The following is a 22,358-nucleotide window of genomic DNA, read 5'->3' as shown; positions in this document are numbered from 1 at the left end:
TCATGTTGATGGTGCCAATCTTGAACTATGCTGATGTTGGGTTGGAATTTGTTTCAGTAACTGACTTTTCACTATTTGCCTAATTTTGTGATAACTGCTAAATGCTTTGGATTTTATTTAACTGGGCAACACTTCAGCTGGCATAAAATTCTGTCATATTGTATTATTATTATTATTATTATACGGGCACCTCCATGGAGTCCGAAGACTCATTGCAAGAGATCCAGTCTATCCATACAATCTATCATACCTCTCCTTGAACTCGTTAACAGACAAAGCACCTCACAACTGACTCTGACAACCCATTCCATTCGTTGACAACTCTCCAAGCAAAAAAAAAAAAAAAAAATCTAGTCCTCACACCCCTCCTAACCACACCTTTATTCAACTTCCAGGAATGACTCTTTGTTCTGGTCCCTCTAGCCAAGTGCTGAAATATTTCCCCTGCATCTATCCTATAAAACCCTTTAAGCAACTTAAATGTCTCTATCATATCTCCTCTTTTTATTCCTCTCAACCAACTGCTGCAATCCACACACACACACACACACACACACACACCCTCAATCTATCCTCATAGGTCTTGGTCACTTGAATCTGAATCCTCTCCACCACTTCCTCATTCCCAAGAACCCAGGAGACAGAACCTAAGCACAATAATTCAGATATGGACATATCAGGGCCTTATAAAGAGGAATAACAACTTCCTTATCTCTACTTGTTAATGTGTTCTTCAATAGCCAAGTAATCTTATAGGCTACCTTAGCAATATGTCCTCTAAACTTTAACTCTTTTCTACCATCACCCCTAAGTCTGTAGCTTCATCTATTTCTTGGAGTGCAGTGCCATCAATGTGATACAAGGCTTGTAATCTATTTATCCCTGAATATTTCCTTTCAGGTTATTTCCTATATCATTTCCTATGTACAAAAACATCAATGGTCCCAGCACTGAACCTTGTGGCACACCACTAGTCACCTGTTTTTGCCTCGAATCTGCCCCTCCATATACCACTTTTTGACATCGGTCCAGCAGCCACCCTCTTATCCACTTAGCCAGTGTCATCTATCCCCATTTGTTCTAATTTACATAACAGACTTCCATGTGGTATTCTGTCAAATGCATCTGCAAAATCATCCTGTAACCATTTCCTTTATCCAACTCAGCTAATCGAACAGATAAGCTTAGGTGTTGACAGTTATTCATGACTTATTTTTAATGGTATTAACAACACCAAACAGACTATTTTATCAAAAGATGTTTTGTTAATTCTTGTATTTTGCTGAATTTCAAATCAGCATTATTAGAGCACACAACACAGCTTGTATATGTGACAGTGAGTAAGTGAAACAATGTCACATATACAAACTGTGTTGTGCTCTGATGATGCTAATTTGAAATTCAGCAAAATGTAAGCAGTTAATAAATCATCTTTTGATAAAATAGTTTGTTTGGTATTGTTAACACCATTAAAAATAAGTCATGAGGATCCAACTCAGCTGTTACTCTATTATAAAAAATTAGTAAATTACTCCTTCACAAAGCCATGTTGACCCTCATACAATATCGTATTTTTATCTCCCCATTCTTGAATTCTCTTTTTTACCAAGTTTTCTAGTACTTTTACCACCACACCTAAGATACTTATTGGTCTATAATTTGCTATTGTAGTCTTAGAACCTCCCTTATGCAAAGGAATAATTTTTCCCTCTTTCCACTCCCTTGGAACTCTACCAGAGCTGAGATTTAAAATAAACAGCTTGGTCATTGTCATTGCCAGTTCCCTTTAACATTCTCACAAAACCCTAATTGATATCCCATCTAATCCCACAGCTGTATTTACATTAAGATTCTGCAATATCCTAATAACCTCCAATTCATCCACCCTCTGTTCTCACATTAGTGTCTGTCACCAGGATAATATACCCTGAAAAGTGGTCACTCAGTAACTCAGCTATTTTATCGACTTCTATCTCATAGTGACCATCATCACTCATTAAGGTTAATCTTCCATAGTCATTCTTCCTCTTACTTGCCATGTAATGAAAGAACTCTTTGGGATTTCCTTTGGCCTGCTTAGCTAAATTCTTCTCATAATCTGATTTTGCCTTCCTTGCCATGCTGGTCACCTTTCTCTTTTTAACCCCCCCCCCCCCCCACAGCATTTTCTTCTTCTGCAGCTCATGCTTAATGATAGTACTCATTCATTACCCTAGGTATACAATTTAATACTGCTTTCCCTAGATGATCCTTAACTATATTCCATGCACTACTAACATCCTTACCCTGCAATGTGTTATGCCATGGTACACATTTAAGCTTCTTCCTAAGCATGTCATAATCACCTACCTTGTAGTTCCACAAATAACCCCTTCTTGATAGAATATTCCTTATGTTTTACAATCTCCCAAATGAAGACTGCATGGTCATTTTAATTAGTCCATGTCCTGAACAAGACTTGTTATTACTAACACACCAGGTAATTACCATCATTATCAACTTTGCTTTTTTCCCCAAGTTTAATTGGAGGAAATGTTGTCACCTTGGTTATGGATAGCTCTTCTGATCCTATGACCAGGTCCCATACTCTCCCATCCCTAATCCCCTCCATCACATGCTACCTTAAGTAATTATCTCTTAGCAGGTGTATCAATTCTTTTTCCTTCCTGCCATGTGATCTTTCTTCTTTCCAGTCTATATCTCCCTAGTTGAAGTCCCTCATAATAATCACTCAATCTGTACTCATTGTACTAATCTGGTAATGCATATCTTCCAGATCATCTGTGGAACTCCCTGGCCTATAGCAACAACCAACGGCAGGATAGGAGGGGAAAGCGTGGTGGTGGGGTACTGCTTATGATAAGTGACGACCTATGTCCTCTAAGAGTGGAGGCTTTGGAAGGCAGTGACACTAATGGTTTTGAAAGCATATGGTGTGAGGCAGAGGTGGGCAAGGCAGGATATTTAGTGGGGTGCTGCTACAAGCCAAGGAGCACAGAGGGTGGAGAGCAGGAGATGTTTAGGCAGTTGAGTTTGGCAAGTGCAGGAAGAATGATTGTTATGGGAGATTTTAACTACAGTAGTATAAATTGGAGAGAGGAAGATGCATGTAACAATAGGGGAATGGAATTTCTAGAATTCTTGAGGGACAAATGTCTTAGGCAACATGTAACAGAGGGAACAAGAGGTTCAAGAGTTTTCGATTTGGTTATAGCATCAGAAGAGTTGATAATAACTGAGATGACATCTCTCCCACCAGTTGGAGAGAGTGACCATATGGTTTTGACTTGGAAGATGAATAGACATGCAGGGGTATCAAAGAGACGGGAACTTATATGGAAATATAAAGCAGGTGATTATAATAGTCTTAGACGTCAACTTCGGGAAGTTTCATGGAGGGAGGAATTGGAAGGCCGGGATATCATTAGTGCGTCGGAAATTGTGAAAGAATATTTGTTAACAGCAATGGTAAGTTGTATACCACGAGTGAAGAAGAGGACACAATTTGGAGTAAAGTGGATGACAAACAATATTAAACAGGAATTACATGCGAAAAAGAGGCTATGGAAGAGATATAAGGAGACAGGTGAAGAGAAGATGCATGAAGAATATAAGACACATGCCAGAAGAGTGACTAGTGTGGTAAGGAAAGCAAAACTGGAATATGAGAGGAGATTGGCCCTAAGATCCAAAGAAAATCCTAGGGAATTTTTTAGCTATGTGGCCAGTAGGAGGAGAAATGACTGTGGAAGAATGATATTGTGGGATAAAAATGGGAATAGAGTGACTGATGCAGAGGACATAGTGGAATTGTTCAATGAACACTTTATTGGAGTATTTCATCCTAGAAGAGTCGGTTTTAATGCTAGAGGAATAGGGCAGGTTCGAGGTTTAGAGGTACAGGAGGAGAGTGTGTTTCAGATACTGAGTACTCTGGATGTCAGTAAAGCTTTGGGACTGGATGGTATTTCACCACGATTTTTGAGAGAATGTGTTAGGGAACTGACAGTTCCTTTAACCTGGCTTTTCAATGAAAGTCTGGCTGCGGGAAAGGTGCCCAGGGAATGGAAGGAAGGTAAGATAGTGCCATTGCATAAGGGTGGTAACAGACTGGAAGTGTCTAATTATAGGCCAGTTTGTGTGTCATCAGTAGTTGTTAAGATCTTGGAGAAAGTAGTGAGGGACCGTATACAGCATTGGGCAGATGAGGGTAATGTTATCTGTGAGAGTCAACATGGATTTGTGAAAGGGCACTCTTGTTTTAGCAATATGCTAGCCTTTTATAATAAAGTTACAAAAACATTAGATGAGGGAAAGGTATATACTGCAATTTTCTTAGCCTTAGCGAAGGCATTTGACAGGGTTCCACATGATAAGCTGATATTTAAGTTGCAGCACATGGGTCTGGATGTCAACTTGGTCAACTGGATTCAGGATTGGCTGTCTGATAGGTATCAGGGAGTTGTGTATGGTGGAGCAGTTTCAAGGAGGCAGAAGGTTACAAGTGGGGTCCCACAGGGCTCAGTACTCGGACCTATATTGTTTAACCTTTATATCAATGACATTGCAATGAGATATTCAGTTGTTTGTGGATGATGCGAAGCTGGGAAGGATTATTAGTAATAGTACAGATGTGGTAGCCCTGCAAGAGGATTTGAATAAGCTAGATAGATGGGCAAATGAATGGGGGTATCAGTTTAATGCAGCAAAATTTAAGGTCTTGAGGTTTGGGAAACATTGATGGGATGCTGCATACTCAATTGGAGGAGCTGTACTGGAGGAAGTAGGGGAGACAAGAGATCTGGGGTTGATGATTGATAGAAACCTGAAATTTAGGGGACATATTGCAAAGATGGTGAAGGTAACACGGAGGATTGCTGCAATTATGAGCAGGACACTGACCTGCAGAGGTAAAAGGGTTATCATTCCATTGTATAAGTCTCTGATCAGACCACACTTAGACTATTGTTCTCAGATTTGGTCCCCAGGATTTGAAGGGGATAAATTAACTGTGGAAAGGATACAAAGATGGATGACAAAGATGGTTTCAGGACTGTACAAGGATAGTTATGAGGATCGGCTGAGGGAATGTGGATTGTAGAATTTGGTGGATAGAAGAAGGAGAGGTGATATGATTGAGACTTTTAAACTGTTGAGAGGTGGTTACAGGGTTGACACTGGGGAGTTCTTTCGCTTGGTTGAACAGTGGGAAGGAGTGATGACAAGAGGCCATCCCTGGAAGTTACGAAAGGAAACTGTGAGCAAGAGGATGAGGAGTGGTTTCTTTGCATGGAGGGTGGTTGAACCGTGGAATGCATTGCCTGATGGAGTGGTGAGAGTGAGAACGGTCAATGAGTTTAAGGAGTGGTATGATAGACTTTGTGTTTCTTAGGGGGGGGACCTCCCCTCGATGAGTCTTGACAGACTTTATGTTCTTAGGAAGGACCTCCCATGATGAGTCTTTTGACTCCATGGAGGCCTGAATAATAATAATAATATTTTGTCTTACTGGCCTTAATCTCATTCCAAATTGCTTCAAATGAACAGCCACTCTGCCACCTGTCTCCTATTCTTTTTGGCTGCAATTCATCGGCTATCATCACCAGTACCCATCCCCCAATCCCTGAAATACTAAACTCTTAATTAGGAATTATAGACACGTTAACACAAGAATATTTTAATATTTGCCAAATATTTCAGTCTGAAACTAACAGACTATTTTCAGTGGCTACATAGGAACAGTTTTTAACAAGGTGGAATACCAACAATTGATCATTCAAAAGTAGAATTAGTTTCATGATGTTATATTGCTAAGCATTAAAGAGAGGAAAAAATTTCATCAGAGTAATGATTAAATTATAGGTATTAATTCCAGTTTCATATAATAATTTTAATTTATAAATTACATTAGACTAATGTAGGAATTAAAAGTCACAATTAAAAAAAAAAAATAATGTGTTATCCTGATTAAATTTTCCCATATTTTTGATAAGGATGTATAGTCATTTCAATTCAAGTTAGGGCATTGAAGCAAGGCCTCAGTACTCTCTTTGAATAGGCATTCAAATTTATAGCGACATCTGTGTAGAAGGCGAGTCTTGGACCAGAGGATGTTGTGGCTTGTCTCTATCCCATGCTGAGCCAATTCAGACTTATCGGATTTGTTGTGCAGAATCTATGATTGATGTTCTTGAATTCTTTTTTCTATAGAGCGTCCTGCACAACATTCTGCACAACAAATCCGATAAGTCTGGATTGACTCAGCACGGGATAGAGACAAGCCAAAACATCCTCTGGTCCAAGACTCTCCTTCTAGTATTTTCAGACAATTACAAACATTTTGTGGGATTCGAATCCACAGCCTTTTGGCTAGAGAGCAGATATGCTAACTACTTGGCCGACCAGGCTGGTAATGTCTGTACAAAATAACAAACTTTCAAATTGTAATATATGGTTGATTTTTATTTAATCTTTGAAAAAAAATATCATCGAGTTAAAATCTTTTACTTCTTTTAAATATGTATCAGCCTAGAAAAGAATGTTTTGTTAATTGTTCTTAATTACTCTTATCTGACAGTGCATTTTTTTTTTTTTGAAAATTTTATTCTAGTTAATTACCTTTGTGAAATAGTTAGTATATAAATTAATCGTATGCCTCTAAGTTTGCAAAAGTCTTCTGTTTGTTCTAAATTAATTGTTATGTAGCTTCTACCTATGAAAGGTTGTAAACCTATAGTTATAGTACCTTTGATTGTTGGTGGACTAACAGTTTTATTTCTATTTTTTTTTTATTAATTTTATGTGTTTTTTGCATTTTTTAAATGCAATTCTGAAACACTGCTCTAGATACCAAACATGGAATTTTTTCAATCCATTTGGTCTCCAGTAAGTGGGACTGTTGCTTGACACTAGAAGATGAAATTCATTTCCTGCCTAAAGCCAATCAAAAACATTCATGTCCAAGGCAGAATATTAACCTACAGCTTGTTGGTTGGAGAGTGAATACACTAACCACTCGGCTAACCAGGACAGCAAATTCTAATACAAATAATCCTACTTAGAAATCTTTATTGTACAATGAAGCCTGTGGAGAATTCATGACTAAACAAACACACATAATAACCACAGTAATAAGTTTTAATAAGTAAATATTTCATCCTAAGTATCATAGGACATTGTCAGTACAGTTAATTCAAACAATACTAGGAATAACATATAGTTAGGGTGCATGATTACAATCCTCTAGATATATTTTAATTTAATTCTATAACCTGCTACTGCATGCATATTAGGATTCCATTGTAATCATGCACCCTAATTGTATGTTATTCCTAGTATTGTTTGAATTAACTGTACTGACGATGTCCTATGATACTTAGGATGAAATATTTACTTATTAAAACTTATTACTGTGGTTATTACGTGTGTTTGTTTAGTCTAGTTAGAAATCACTTGACAGAATGCATACTTTCCATGCTTGCACAGTTTTTCCTTGCATAAAACAAAACATAAATTGTTATATGTTGAGTTGCAGTTCTCCTCTCCCATTTCCCGGATTCATTCATTCATTATGAATTGAAATTAACAGTTATGAAACATTGTCATGTATTATCTAAGCTCTCTGTATAACATGCAATTTATGTATTTCATTCTTACGATTAATTTTACTGTAATGGCAGAGTAGGGTAATTATAATTACACAATAAAAAATAGAAAGTTGTTTGTGTTTTTAACTTTCAAAATAGTAAGCTGGGTCCTGTATTTGATCCACTTCACTTGATAGGTCAGTTAATATCATTTAAGGAATAAATGTGTAACATGTTTAATTATATTAGGATGCTTTTTATTTAATGCTACTTTTTTTTTCGAATTGTTGCAGAAATCAGTAATAATTAAAATCCTTTCTTGTTTTGAAAATGAATTTTGTAGGAAAGAAGCAAATGTAATGCATCGTCTAGCTCAGATTGCATACTATGTAGTTAGCCGAATTGGTCTATTTCAGAATTGGTCAAATTATTATTGTCAGGAAATACGACCACATAATAAAAGGCACTGTACAGTTGGAGGGATAAAAGCTGAAAATGGAATGACTCTGCAAACAGGTGTTGTAAGAGTTAACTGTGTTGATTGTCTTGATAGGACAAATACGGCACAATTTGCCCTTGGAAAATGTGCTCTTGCTTTTCAGGTATTAGATATTAAATTGAATTATTATTAATTTTATTATTATTATTTAAGTGTAATAACTTTGTTCTTGCATATATTTATTCAATTACTGATGTTTTATGATAATCCTAAACATTCACCCTGTAGTGAACTAACTGTAGTGAGACTAATACTGTGAATGCCCTAAACATTGAGAAGAATAAAGAAGAAATGTATTAATATTGGGTTTCAAAACCTGAAGATGTTTTTCTTCAGATTTTGAAACTCAATATTAACACATAAGGAAGACACAATATGAAGCACATAAGGAAGAAGGTTGTTCCTAAGGGCATCAAGCAAAGAAAATGAACAAAGGGGGAAAAATTGTTTCCTGAGTTTGGAGTTAAACTATAAAAGATGTCTGGTTGCTATATATGTACTGCTGACTTGCCTTGATGCCTCGTGGATAAAAAAAAAAAAAATTAAGAAGTAGAAGTGACATTCTAGAATCTTGTTGTTTTATAAATAGTAAATAATTGTAATTTAAGGCATGTTATTTATATTACAGTTTTGATAAGGAGAAACACCACTTTTATTATGAACACCATTGATTATAGTGAGAAAATGTTCCTTTTATTCTCTGACTCCTCTACCTGCTCAATCCTAGATCATGATCCTAGTGACTGGACTTAAGAAAATTCACGTCTTCACATCCCATTTCTTCATGACTGTATGGACTGCCAAAATTACATAAAGCTAGCATCTTTTCTTTTGGTGTTACACGGTGATCAGTATTCATTTTAGAAATTATGGACTTTACAATAGGGATATTAAAAGAGTTATTTATAACATGGTTGTAAAGTCCATAATTTCTAAAATGAAAGCTAGCATCCCTTTGAGACCAATCATTGATGGCTTAAGCTCTCTGACTTATACTTTGTCTAAACAACTTGCTGATCTTTTAGGACATCATCAGATCCTCAGACTCTTATTATAGAACACAGCAGAAATTGTTGAATATAGACATTCATCTTCTGACATCCTCATTAGTTTGGATATAGTATTGCTCTTACTAATGTTCCTGTTGATGATGCTTTGGAACCTTATCAATCTCTTTCCAGAAGATATCACCAAACCAATTTGAACTCTGCCACAAATCCAATTTCTTTCAGTGAGTTAGCAGTGGGTACATATCTGTCAGCTAACTTCTTCACAAACAATTATGAAAAATGTTGTCTGGCTCTACTTACCTACCTGTCAGCCATTTGGTGTTGATATGTAGATCATATATTTTCATTATTGGGTAGCACGATCTTCTTGAAAACACATGCTCTTTAATGCACAAAAAAATTACGAATCACCTTACATATTTTTAGGAAGATTAAGTGATTAATCAGTGATGTTTTTTATGTGATGTCTTTATTATGGGAACGTGACCTCCCAAGTCTACAACTGTTTCTTCACTCTCTCAATTCATTTAAACCTACAATTACTTTCATATTAGCACTAGAAAAGGAAGGCAAATTCCCTTTCCTAGATATCCTCATTATGAAGATAGCATCCAGTGTGAGGAGGTATATCATAAGCCTACTCACACTGGATGCTATTGTAAAATCTCGCGAGAAATTAAATTTCGTAAATTTTTCGCTATAGATTTTCCAGTTTTTTTGTTTGAAATTATGAAAGAAAAATGTGCTAAATAAGATGTTAAAAAAATATGCTATAAGAATGCACATACATTTAACCTGTTAGTAAAGCTTAGTAGGAATTAAGCCAGATTAGTGCTGATAAGTACCATCCAAAGATTGTATGGTCGAACGGCCAGCAATGATGATCATTTTTGCTACTGGCTAATCCTGGCAAGTTCATCATTAAGAACAAAGGGCTGAAAATCTGCATAAAAGGGAATGCAGCGAAAAAAGCCAAAAAAAGTCTCGGCTCAAGACTTTTTTTGGCTTTTTACCTTCGACTTCCTCGGGGCTCCTTCCCTTGGTCCAGGAGGATTGTTCTTCTCGCCACTGATGGCAGATGTTTGTCCACTGCCAGCCCTCTCTCTCTAGGCTCCAGATAGCTATGGCAGAACCCAGCTAGTTCAATGGAGGAAAACTCTCGAAGACTGATCAGACGGAAGACGCTCCAGTCTCGATGTAGTTTGCTGTGTGTAAATTGGACTTTCCACTCGTGATAGTTAGCAAGTAAGCAACTATTTTACTGTATTTTGTTAAGAGAGTGAACCTCGGAATCGTATGGGATTGTGAGATATTATTTGTAAAACAGGCGGTAACTTGGTTATAAGTTGAGGGAAGATTATGTCATGTGGCTGAAAGAAAGAAAATTTTTGTTACAATCCTTATAGGAAGAATAATGATTACTTGTAAGCTTATGTGATAGGAAGGATTATGTTAGCTTGTAAGCGTATATGTGCATAGTTGTGTAACAAGAGACATCTTTATGTTAAAATATAATAATTTTTCTGGTAGTGAATGCACAGTATGTTCTGTTGCTAAAATAGCATTTTTTTTGTGTGTTAAATCTTTTGAGTGAAGTAATCTCTCAGTAATTATTATGTGCTGTGTACCTATTCCACTAGATCAAAAATAAATGTTTTGTTTTGTAATTACCTGGTTTTATTCCTTAGGCAATGCACTACTCGAAAAAATTAGCGAACCTGAAGGCATAGTAAGAAATGACTAACCATGACTTGCATATAAGGAAATTGTGTAAATGTATTGATTTATTTCTGTTTTCTTCTCACTGTAACTTTCAAGCAATAGAAAGTCAATTAGGTGGCACAGTCGATAAAAAAATATAAATTTCTTAATTGATATTGCGCAAGTGTTTAGGGACTGCTTATGTTAAATAGGCTAACTAACTGCAGAGAAGAGGTGGGGGACAGAAATTGGTTACAGTGATATTAACTTTTGTGGTACAGGTTGAGCAAACATAAGCCTAACCTTGAGAAGTTTATGTTAAAGAGGTTTCTAGTCCTAACTTAGTGAAGCAGAATAAAGTAAATTTAAAGTTAAGACAAAAAAAAAAAAATTAAATAAATAACATTATACATTTACACTATCTTCATACTTCATCATCTCACCATCCATACCATGAAGAATCAAATAATTTCTATTTTACAAAATGAAGATTGGCTTATGACAGAATTCCAAGCCCTTTCTGATTTCTTTGTTCTGGATATGCCAGAAAAACAAGATTTTGTTTTCAAACCACTCTCTTCATATTCAGAATATTCAGTACAGAGATTTGATCATCATTCCATACTTTTGCAAACCAACTATTAGTATCACTGATCTTTTCAAGGATCATAACATCAGGTTAACTTCCAAGCTGATCAAATCTCTTAAGGACAGCATCCCCCCCCCCCCACCATACTCAATGTGAATTGCCCTATATAGGACAGACAAACCGTGTTTTTGAGGTGAGAAAGAAGGAACATGTTGGAGATGTAGAACACAGAAGAAAGGAAAGATCTGGTCCATCATACTTCCACTATGCCATATCTGAAAGAATTTTTTTTTTCCTAACAGAAACCAGGGACTTGTATTAAATGACATCTGGAAATCTCTCATTAGATCTTTTAAAAACACATTAGATTTCAAGTTTTTTAACAGTTATCTTCTATCTTTACTGGGTGACAGCTGATACATGTCACACAACTTAGCATTCTTTTTAGAATGAATTTATTTATTTCTACTTTAGCAATATTTTCATCGAAGAACTCTTTAGTTATCTATTTTTATGTACTTTTTGTATATAAAAATAGATAGTTTGTACAACTTTTTAAATTGCAATGATTATATAAAAAAATCCTGTGTAATCTACATTTATTTTAGTTGGAAAACTACTCTCTTTTAAAGCTCACAGTATTCTTTAGTCTGTAGTTAATCTGATGCCTAAGGAACAAATACAAATGTTGTCACGTAGAGTCTGTGTTGATGAAAAGCATAATATTATATAGTCAACCATTGGAAACTGAGTGAAAGGATTCATTCTAGAGTTCAGATCCTGTCTAGTATGTGAGAACCTTTATAAGGGCTTTTCAGTTGAAGATGAGTTAGTCAATCCCACATGGAAATGACAGGGTTTTTCTTCCAGAAACCCAGATTTTTCATCTTTCAAAGCAGACAAATTGGTCAGAACAAACACACAAATAACAAACATAAATATGCTGGCCTTGTAGCCATGCTGCTTTGGTCATAATCAATATTCACTCTTAGCTGTGAGCATGTGTGAGCACACACTGATATCAAAAAGGGAATCCACATGTCTAGTAACTACATACACAATTTTTGCTATCAGAATTTGTAACTACTTCTTCATGTAGCTTCCTCAGTGAGATGGTGCAGCACCGTGTCCTTCTAGTTCTCTCTGTTGGTGGCTTTCCTTTTTGTGTCTGCATAGCCATGTGATCCTGTCCATGATCTTATATCTTCAAGCCACGTCCTTCGTTTTTTTGCCTCTTGATCCTTTTGACATAATTTTTCCTTCTAAAACTGTTAGTATCCTCTGTCCTGCTAAACCTCTCACTACATGTCCTGCCAATCTCATCTTTCTCTGGATCATTTCCTGTAGTAAAGATCTCTGTGTTCTCATCCTCTTCAGGACATCTGTATTTGTCACATGTCCTGTCCATGAGATTTTCAGAGCTCTCCTATAACACCACATTTCAAAGGCCATTATCTGTTGTCTTACTCTCTTCTTGAATATCCTGGTCTCACTTCCATGTGAAAACTGGCCACACTAATGTTCTTATCATTCTTTTCTTTGTCTCGATACCCACAGAATTTCTGAGCAGATCTTTATTTTTCCAGAAGGCATCTTTAGCTATGGCTGTTCTTATTTTTATTTCTTTGTATTGCTTTCCATCTGCAGTAAAGTAGGTACCTAAATATTTGTATTCTGTTGTATGTTCAATTTTCATATTCTTTATGAATATTTCTGGCTCGGATCTGTTTTCTTTTGAGATTTTCATAAATTTGGTCTTTTTTGCATTTATATCTAATCCAAATTCTTTACCTTCTTCAATTAGTAGCTGCAGTATTTTGATTAATTTGTTTCTGTTTTCTGCTGTTAGAATGGTATCATCAGCATATCTAAGATTGTTGTAATTTATAGCATTGATACTAATTCCTATTTTTTTGTTCAGTCTTTTTCATCACTGTCTCACTAGATATTAAATAGATTTGGTGAAAGGATACAACCTTGTCTAACTCCTCTTTTTATTTTCACTGTAGAAGTCTCAGAGTTAAACTGCTGCATTTTCTGTTTGGTGTAAATCATTTTTATAATCTTAAGTATATGATCTTCTATGTCTAATTTATCTAATATATTGAACATTTTATTTTGGAGAGGAGTGAGGTGATTGGTCAGTAGTTTGATGGTAGACTTCTGTCTTCCTTTTTTTGGAATAAGCTGGATATACGATTGCTTCCACCTATTACGATAAGGTCTATCTAAGTATAGAAGTTTAAGAGATGAAACAAGACAGACAGATGCTCGCTCTACAGCACATTGTTTAAGCACAATTGGAGAGATGCCATCAGAATCAGAACACCCTTAGTGTCTGGTTTCTTCAGTTCTTCAGATTCCTTTTTGCCAAAAAAAAACAACAGGAAGCATACAGTGATCAGAGTCTGATGTAGTGGGAGAGAGTTTTCCTTGATCATCTGTGCAGAAGTTGGAAGAAAAGAGTGATGCCAGGTTAATTTTATCTTTGGATACTGTAACAGTGGTGCCATTTGGATGAGACGGTTGAGTAGAAGTTGAGTCAGATTGCCTTAGCAAGGGACCCAAAGCCATAGCTTCCATTTGGATAGGACACAAGTTCTCTGCTGTTGGCCTTTATGAAGTTAGATTGAGATTTGTTGATTGTTTTACATTTTATTAGATCCTTCAGCATCTGCTGAGTATGAAGCTGGTATTCTTGATGAATGCCACCTGCAGTAAAAGCAAGTTTTTTCCTTTTCTATAGTAGTTAGTCTTGTTTAATATGTTCATTTTTACAAATTTTGTTTGGTGAGAATTTATTGTTTATATGAATTATGAATCCGTTGTGTAAAATGTTATTCAATATTGTAATCATGTACTTTGCATTATTTAAATTGTCATCTGATGTAAGAATTGTAGTAACGGTAGATATGTGTGTGATGTGGAGTTTTGCTGTGAATCTTTGGAATGGGTATGCACATAGGTTGTAAAACTTTTGTATAAGAGCTTTTTGTAAGATAGTCATTGTTGTCAGTAAAATGGAAGCTGACAGGAAAGTAGGCATAAAAGTCATTGTAGATAAAAAAAAAAAAAAAGGAGAGATGGCAGGAAAGAGAGAGAGAGTAGCCGTCGTAGTCATCATTAAGATGGAAGTCGATGGGAAGGTCGTTGTCATTGGTAAGAAAAAGGAGAGACAGTGTAAAGTAAAAAGGTTGTTGTTATCATCGAAAAGACATGTTGGTGGCAAAGTAAAGAAGTCAGAGGGAAAGTATAAGCGCTATCATCAGCAAGATGGTGAAGAGAATCGGCAGGAGAGTAAAATGTCAGAGAACTTTCTTGAATCGCTTTCCAAGGATAAGGAACTGTACAGCAAAAGTATGCCTTAGTGATAAACATATCTATGAAGTAAAATGGAATCCACTGTGAAAGCTCAGGAAATCAAAATTGCATTTGGACTACTCAAGTAATATGTTCTCTTTTTTTTTTTTGTTAATATATTCCTATTGTTTATGAGACCTTCTTTTTCAATATCTATTTTGGATAAATCTAAAGACAGATATGGTAAGTGAGGATACATACATGCTGAAATGAATGTTAAAACTTATTGGTAGAATTAATTTGTATTTGTTTTAAGCACTGAATAGCATATGAGGGAGATTTGTTTGAGTTCATTAATGTTAAATTTTTAAATTGGTTATGAAATGTTTCTTGTGATTAATAATCTCTTGTACATAAATTTCTGGTAAAAAGTGAATATTATGAAATTTTATTGAGCTTCATTAATTTATGCTACTGCTATAACATAATAAAAAAAAAAAAAATGTAACAAATGGCACAGCCAGAGGCGTAGCTAGAGGGGGTTGTCCACCCTGGGCGGCAATTTGAACATTTTTGAACTTTTGCAGTTAATTCTAAAATACAATCTCGAGAACTCAGTTCCAACTATTGTAATACTACAGTGAATTTTCCTCACAATTGCTGTAAGTGTTGCTAGTTGTAAGAGGAGTTTTTCTAAATAAAATTGATTAAGAATTACCTACATTACTAAATAGACTTCGCCAATGTCATCGACAAGTTTGCTAATAGAAAAGTGAGAAAAATAACATTTTAGAATGTTGAAATTAATGTTTTACTTCAAAAATAAACATAGTGTTTTAATTTATTTCCCTATATGTCGTTTTGACTTTTTGTAGTATTTTTGGTGTGTATTGAGAGGGGCGGGAAACTCAGGGACACCCCGACCAGCAAAAGCTCTAGCTACACCAATGGGTACAGCCAATAGGTGCCAGAAAGCAAAGTAATTTTAAAAAATAATAGCAAATGGCACAGTCAACATAAGATCCAATAGGACAGAATTGGATTAGTTTTGACTTCAACGTCTATATGTTGTATTAAAGTTTAATTAATGTTAAATTAATGGGGGGAGGAGTATTGTTGATGATAGCTGATGAGCTACAGCCAAGGAGAATAGAAGTTGAATTGCAGGATAGAGAAAAGAGCACATTTGAGGCCATTTGGTGTGAGATTGTGGCTAGCAGAACTAAATATACAATTGGGTGCTGCTATAGACCAGGTGATGGAAAAGATGGTGGTGACAGTATGCACAAGCAAATAGAAGAAATGAGTGGAAGAAGGGTAATTATTATGGGAGATTTCAACTATGGTCGCATTGATTGGAGTGAGGAGAGGACACACAGGAGGAAGGAATTGGATTTTATGCGGTTATTAAGGGATAACTATCTGCGACAGCATGTAATGGAAAATACTAGGGGTCAGAGAGTGCTTGACCTAGTAATTGCATCTGAAGATTTGGCTGTAACAAATATGACCACATTACCACCAATTGGTGAGAGTGATCATAGGGTCTTGACTTGGGAGGTGGCTAAAGGTGTGGAATTTTCAATTAAGACAGGGTACATGTGGAATTATCAGGCTGGAAAGTATGACAAGCTTAGGAGTTTGATTGGTTCAGTGCTATGGCAAGTACAACTGCAAGGACTAGAAGTTGATAGTGCATGGGAAGCAGTTAAGAAGTGTTTGCATGAAGCAATGGCTGACTGTATACCTAAAGTCCGAATAATAAATCAAGTAGGGGTTAAATGAATGAATAACACCATTAAGCTTGAGCTGCAAAAAAAGAAACAACTATGGAGGTAATTTAAGGAGAAAGGTGACCGGCAGGCACATGAACGGTATAAAGCACAGGCCAGAAGGGTAAGGAGTGTGGTAAGAAAAGCAAAAAATGATTACGAAAGAACATTGGCCATGCAGGCTAAAGAGAATCCTAAACAGTTTTTTAGATATGTAGCAAGTAAAAGGAAAAATGTACATAGCAGAATGATTTTAAAGAATACCGATGGTAGGGAGGTAACTGAATCAGTTGATATAGTTGAGTTACTGAGTGAGCACTTTGCAAGTATATATCATCCAGGTGGTAACATTGCAGAAATGAATGTACCAGTAGATTATACGGGAATTGTGGTGAATGAAGTGGAGGTGAGTAGTCTATTGCATAACCTCAATGTCAATACATCTGTGGGATTGGATGGTATACCAGCTCGTGTCATACGAGAAGCAGCTAAAGAATTGTCAGTACCCTTGGCCATTTTGTTTAATTTGAGTCTCGGGTCTGGGTTAGTCCCGAGGGGGTGGAAAGGGGAAAATAGTTCCACTGCATAAAGGTAGTTCCAAGACTGCTGTTGTAAATTACCAACTGATTAGCATATCAGGAATCATTGTCAAGGTCTTAGAGAAATTAGTCAAGAGAAGAATACAGGATTGGATAGATGAAAATGGGATATTGTATGGGGGACAACATAGTTTTGTGAAGGGTAGATCATGCCTCAGTAACTTGCTCATTTTATAGCACAGTGACGGCTGAACTGGATAGGGGTAATTGATTTACAGTGATACTACTGGACCTTGCCAAAGGCCTTTGACAGGATACCACATGGAACCCTAATCAGTAAACTGGGGCAGATGGGGATAGATATAGGGTTGGTGAGATGGATAGGAGGTTGGTTGAAGGAGAGATACCAGAGAGTGGTTTATGCAGGAGTGGAGTCTAAAAAACGGCTTGTGACTAGTGGTGTGCCGCAGGGCTCTGTTCTTGGACCACTGCTTTTCAATTTGTTCATCAGTGATATAGGAAAGGATTTGAGAGGAAGTGTTCACTTGTTTGCTGATGATGCAAAGTTGGGTAGAGCAGTTGTAAGTGCACAGGATGTCAAAATTTTACAGGATGATTTGGATAGTTTGGAGGACTGGGCTAGGAAAAATGGATGTCAATTTAATGTGGCAAATTGTAAGGTTATGCACTTTGGGGTGAAAAGAATAGCAGCAGTATATCGCATTGGTGGAACCATACTCCAAGAGATTGATGAGCCAGGGATTTGGGAGTGTTGGTGGATAGGGAATTGAAGTTTAGGGGGCACATTGCAAAAGTGACTAAATCAGCTCATCAAATCACTTGGCTTCTGAAAAATACTTTAACATGCAGAGACAAACAAGTTGTTGTTCCTCTGTATCGAGCCTTGATAAGACCCCATCTGGACTACTGTGCCCAGTTATGGGCACCAGGGTTTCTTCGTGATAGGGAGGAAGTGGAGAGGAACCAGAGACGAGTGACCAAGATGATAGCAGGTCTGTGGAATGAATCTTATGAGAATAGGTTGAAGATTTGTTGGTTGCAGAGATTGGATGATAGGCGAATCTGCGGTGATATGATTGAGACATTCAAATTACTGAAGGGTTTCTATGAGATTGATCCAGAAGATATTTTTGAAAATATGACTGGTGGTGGGAGGACTAGGGGCCATGCATGGAAGCTGGGCAAGAGCATGGTTGACAAGGGTGTTAGAGCTAGGTTTTTTACTTGGAGAGTGGTGAATAAGTGGAATAAGCTTCCAGAGTCTGTTGTGGATGCTATGACCGTGAATGAGTTCAAGGCAAGGTATGATAGATACTGTGTCAATGTCGAATAGTTGTTCTTGACATGATGTTAAGGCCTCCCTCGATGAGTCTGTCGACTCCTTGGAGTTGCCCGGAACAACAATAATAATAATTAAAGTTTGTCCATTTTGATAAATAGAAAATGGATACTGAAAGTGACTATGAAGCTGTTTTTAATGCAAGTAGGTTAAATGTAATTGAAGATAGTGAATTTTTGAAAGCAGTTAATCATAACCTTGTTATTCCTGCATTTTCAGGAGATGATAATGAAAATGTTGAATCATATTTTAAATATGCAGAGAAACTTAATGATAGAGGGGAATGGTCTGAATTTCACTTGTTAATTATTCTGAGAAATAAGTTAGCAGGGAAGGCAAAAACTTTCTTGAATACTTCACCTGTATTAAGAGATACTATAGATTATAGTTCATTTAAGAGTTTATTAATCTCAGAATTTTCAAAGGTTAGGAATGTAAGTCCAGACTTATGGAAGTTACATCAATGTATTCAAGGTAGTAAAGAAAAGGTTTCTGAATATTATAATAACTTGTTAAGTATAGCTCATAAGTTAAGTGTCTCAAATGATGAAAATTCACATTTAGAATGGTCAGTATTTCATCAGTTTAGAGCAGGGCTAAAAGATGAATTAAAGGAAGTTGCTTACAAGAAAAAAAGAAAAAAATTTAGAAGAATGTTATAAAGTGGTTAGGGAAGGAGAGGAACGACTCAGATATATACCAGTCTTCGAACCCCTAGCAAGTACATCCTTTTGAACAAAAAAAAGTTCTGTTGCAAGTAGTAATGTTATTACGATAGTCATCTTATCTCCTTTTTAATTAACTTAATTAAAGGAGAAACAAAAGCATTTAATGAAATTATTTATTGACACAACAATATAAAAACAAAAACATAAAATACGCTCGGAAAATAAAATAATAAAATGTATAAAATTCACTGTATTGAATAAACTAGTTATGCCTACAGGAACATATCAATATTGCAAAATATACTGAGCAACTAATTAAAACTAAACAATAACAATGAATTTAAAAATTAATGGCTTCCTTGGACCTGTATTGTGGAGCAAAGCTTTTCATATGATGGTGATACATTGAAAATTGACACTCTTAGTTCTCTTTCTATGTTAACTAAGATATATTTTGTTTTCAAGGCAGCCACTGCAGAAAACCAGATTTCACAAAGATAAGATGATGGAAATGGCAAAAGTACACTAAAAGCTCTTGACTTTCTAGAAAATTCATCATCAACACTGGCCCACAATTCAAACAGCGATTTAGATGCAAATTGTCTTTTGATTTAGCCTCTTGATGTGAAGTCTATAAATTGTTCCTCTTCTTCGATTGAGAAACCTTCCAGGGTAATTTGAAATGGGTTTCTAACCCATTTGGATAAATTCATCCACATTTGCAAACATTTCTAATTTTTGTTGCTTTACCTTTTTGTTCCATAACTCTAGTTTTTTACAAAAAAAGCATTAACTTTGTCACTCATCTCTTAGATATGTGTATTTTTTTCCTTAGAGTTGCAGATTATATATTTAGTTTCTCAAATATATCCACCAAGTAGCTCAATTTCATAACAAATAAGTGATCTCTAAACTTCTCTGCTTCTTTGTGATTTTCCTCTTCCAAGAAGATTGCTATTGCATCTCTTAATTCGTAAACACGTCGTAAACATTTACCCTGTGATAGCCTTCTTGTTCCACAGTAAAATAATAATTCTGAATGTATCATTCCAGCCATGTCTTTGCAAAGTTCAGAAAACAGTCGTGATTTTAAGGATCTCATTTTTATATAATTCAACACAGTTTTAACTGTTGTTAATACAATGTTTAGACCAGAACTCATTTCCTTTTCAGCAAGAGCTTCTCTATGAATCATGCAATGTGTCCAAATACATTGTGGGGATTTTTCCCTCACAAGGGTTTGTAAACTTTTAAACCTTCCAGACTTAACTCGAGCACCATCAGTGCAAATTCCAACACAATTTTTCCACTGTATGTTTGCCTTGCATATAAAATCATCCAGTATTTTGAGCATTTTAGGTGCTGTGGATTGGTTTACAAAACACTAACTCTTCAACTATTGATAATCCATTGCAAAATTGAACATAAGCAATTAAATGATAATACTGGCCAACAAAAAAAAATTTTTTTTCTGCTGATTATGATCTAACACTTGTTTTTTACTAATTTGGGTGCGCTGATTTCAAATATCAAACCCATTTTTCTCTATCACGTCATGTTTTTCCTCTATGGCATTTTCTTTTTGCTAATTTGTAAGTTTTTGATAGTTTTAAGAAGGCAGTACTATTTAGAGGATCAAAAAAATCGATTTTTTAATATTATTTTCTGAAAGTATGTACTTTTAAAAATCCGTTCCTACCTTTTTATCAAGAAATTCGAACAATACCCGAAGATAAGCCTATTATTCAAAGCGGTGCACAGATCAGAATTGGAGCGCTCACTGCTCTCGCTTGTTAGTAAACGAATAAATGCGTAAGAATCTGCAATGGTACGTACTGGCGCTTTGAATGCGAGAGAGGCCGATAACCGACCTAATACATTTAGGTGATGAAAAGTAGGTGATGACAGCTGCCTAAAACAAATGTATGCTATATGTGTCATAGCAGACAAAGAACGATTGAAATCAGTCAATCGTTAATCGATCGTGAAAGTATGATGAGCCCTTATAACGTTTCAATAAAGTCTCTGGTTTTTTTGTCTTGTTAATTGCATGTTAGTCGGTAGTGAAGAAAATACATCATGTCTACTACTCGAAAATGTGTCAATAGTGTAGATTCCTTCTGCTTACATTTGTGGCAGCTTTACTGTTCCCAGTCAAAGGACAAATATCACTGATTTCGTTAAGAAAGTGTACTTTGCATACTTTGACATAAAACTTGCAGATCAGGACAATTCATGGGCTCCAAATAAAGTGTGTAAGTCGTGTAGAAAATTTACGACAGTGGAGCAAGGGAAAACACCAAAAATTAGCTTTTGGCATTCCAATGATTTGGCGTGAACCGAAAAATCACATAAATGATTGCTATTTTTGTTTAGTTGAGACTTCTGGTTATAATAAGAAGAATAAGAAAAAAATTGTGTATCCAAATCTCAACTCAGCAATTCGGCCAGTTGCTCAATCCAATGAAATAGCCGTGCCAATTTATAAAGGGCTTCCTTTACTTGAGAACGAACATGATCGGGATATACCAGATGTTCTTTATGAGCAAGACCCGGATGTTGATTTGACAATGAAAATTTAATTTCTAGTTCTGGACCACAACGTTTTACTCAAGCGGAATTGAATGACTTAGTAAGAGATTTGGGCCTATCAAAGGAATCATCGGAATTGTTAGCTTCAAGATTAAATGAAAAAACTTACTGGAGCAAGATACGAAGATAACTTTTTATCGTAGCAGGGAAAGTAATCTTGTACAATATTTTAAACACGAGTGTGGGTTTGTTTACTCTAACAATGTGTCAGGTTTACTAACTGAAATGAGTTGTACAATATCATCCAAATGAGTGGCGTTTATTTATCGACAGTTCAAGCAGAAGTCTCAAGTGTGTCTTACTACACAATGGGAATGTAAATGGCTCAATTCCTATTGGCTATTCAGTCCACTTAAAGGAAATATATGAGGACATTAAAAGGTTCTGAAGTTATTAAAATATACAGACCATAACTGGATCATCTGTGTTGATCTTAAAATGGTAAACTTTTTACTTGGCTTTCAAAGAGGATATACAAAGTTTCCATGTTTTCTATGTTTCTGGAATAGTCGAGCTAGAAACCAACACTGGAGTCAGAAACATTGGCCTCTTAGAATATCCTTAAATGTTGGAGAAGAGAATGTTATAAATCAACCTTTAATTGACAGAGAAAAAATCATTTTTCCACCTCTACACATCAAACTAGGTCTTATGAAGCAGTATGTTAAAGCTTTAGATTTAAAAGGTGATTGTTTCCAATACATATGTGAAAAATTTCCATGACTTAGTTATGAAAAAATTA

General features: G+C 35.8%; 1 protein-coding gene across 1 annotated transcript in view; it reads left to right on the top strand.

Moving 5' to 3' along the window:
* FIG4 (polyphosphoinositide phosphatase FIG4) overlaps nucleotides 1-22,358 on the top strand; it is a 362,814-nt gene that overhangs the window by 181,452 nt on the left and 159,004 nt on the right. The window contains exon 13 of the mRNA XM_090408874.1: nucleotides 7,930-8,188. Within this exon, the coding sequence (XP_090265000.1) occupies nucleotides 7,930-8,188 (259 nt within the window). The remainder of the gene's footprint in view (nucleotides 1-7,929; nucleotides 8,189-22,358) is intronic.

Source organism: Typopeltis vanoorti, chromosome 19 (genome assembly GCF_054136105.1).
Source record: "Typopeltis vanoorti isolate ZY-2024b chromosome 19, IOZ_Tvanoo_1.0, whole genome shotgun sequence".
Taxonomy (NCBI): domain Eukaryota; kingdom Metazoa; phylum Arthropoda; class Arachnida; order Uropygi; family Thelyphonidae; genus Typopeltis; species Typopeltis vanoorti.
This window is presented reverse-complemented; position numbering and strand designations above follow the sequence as displayed.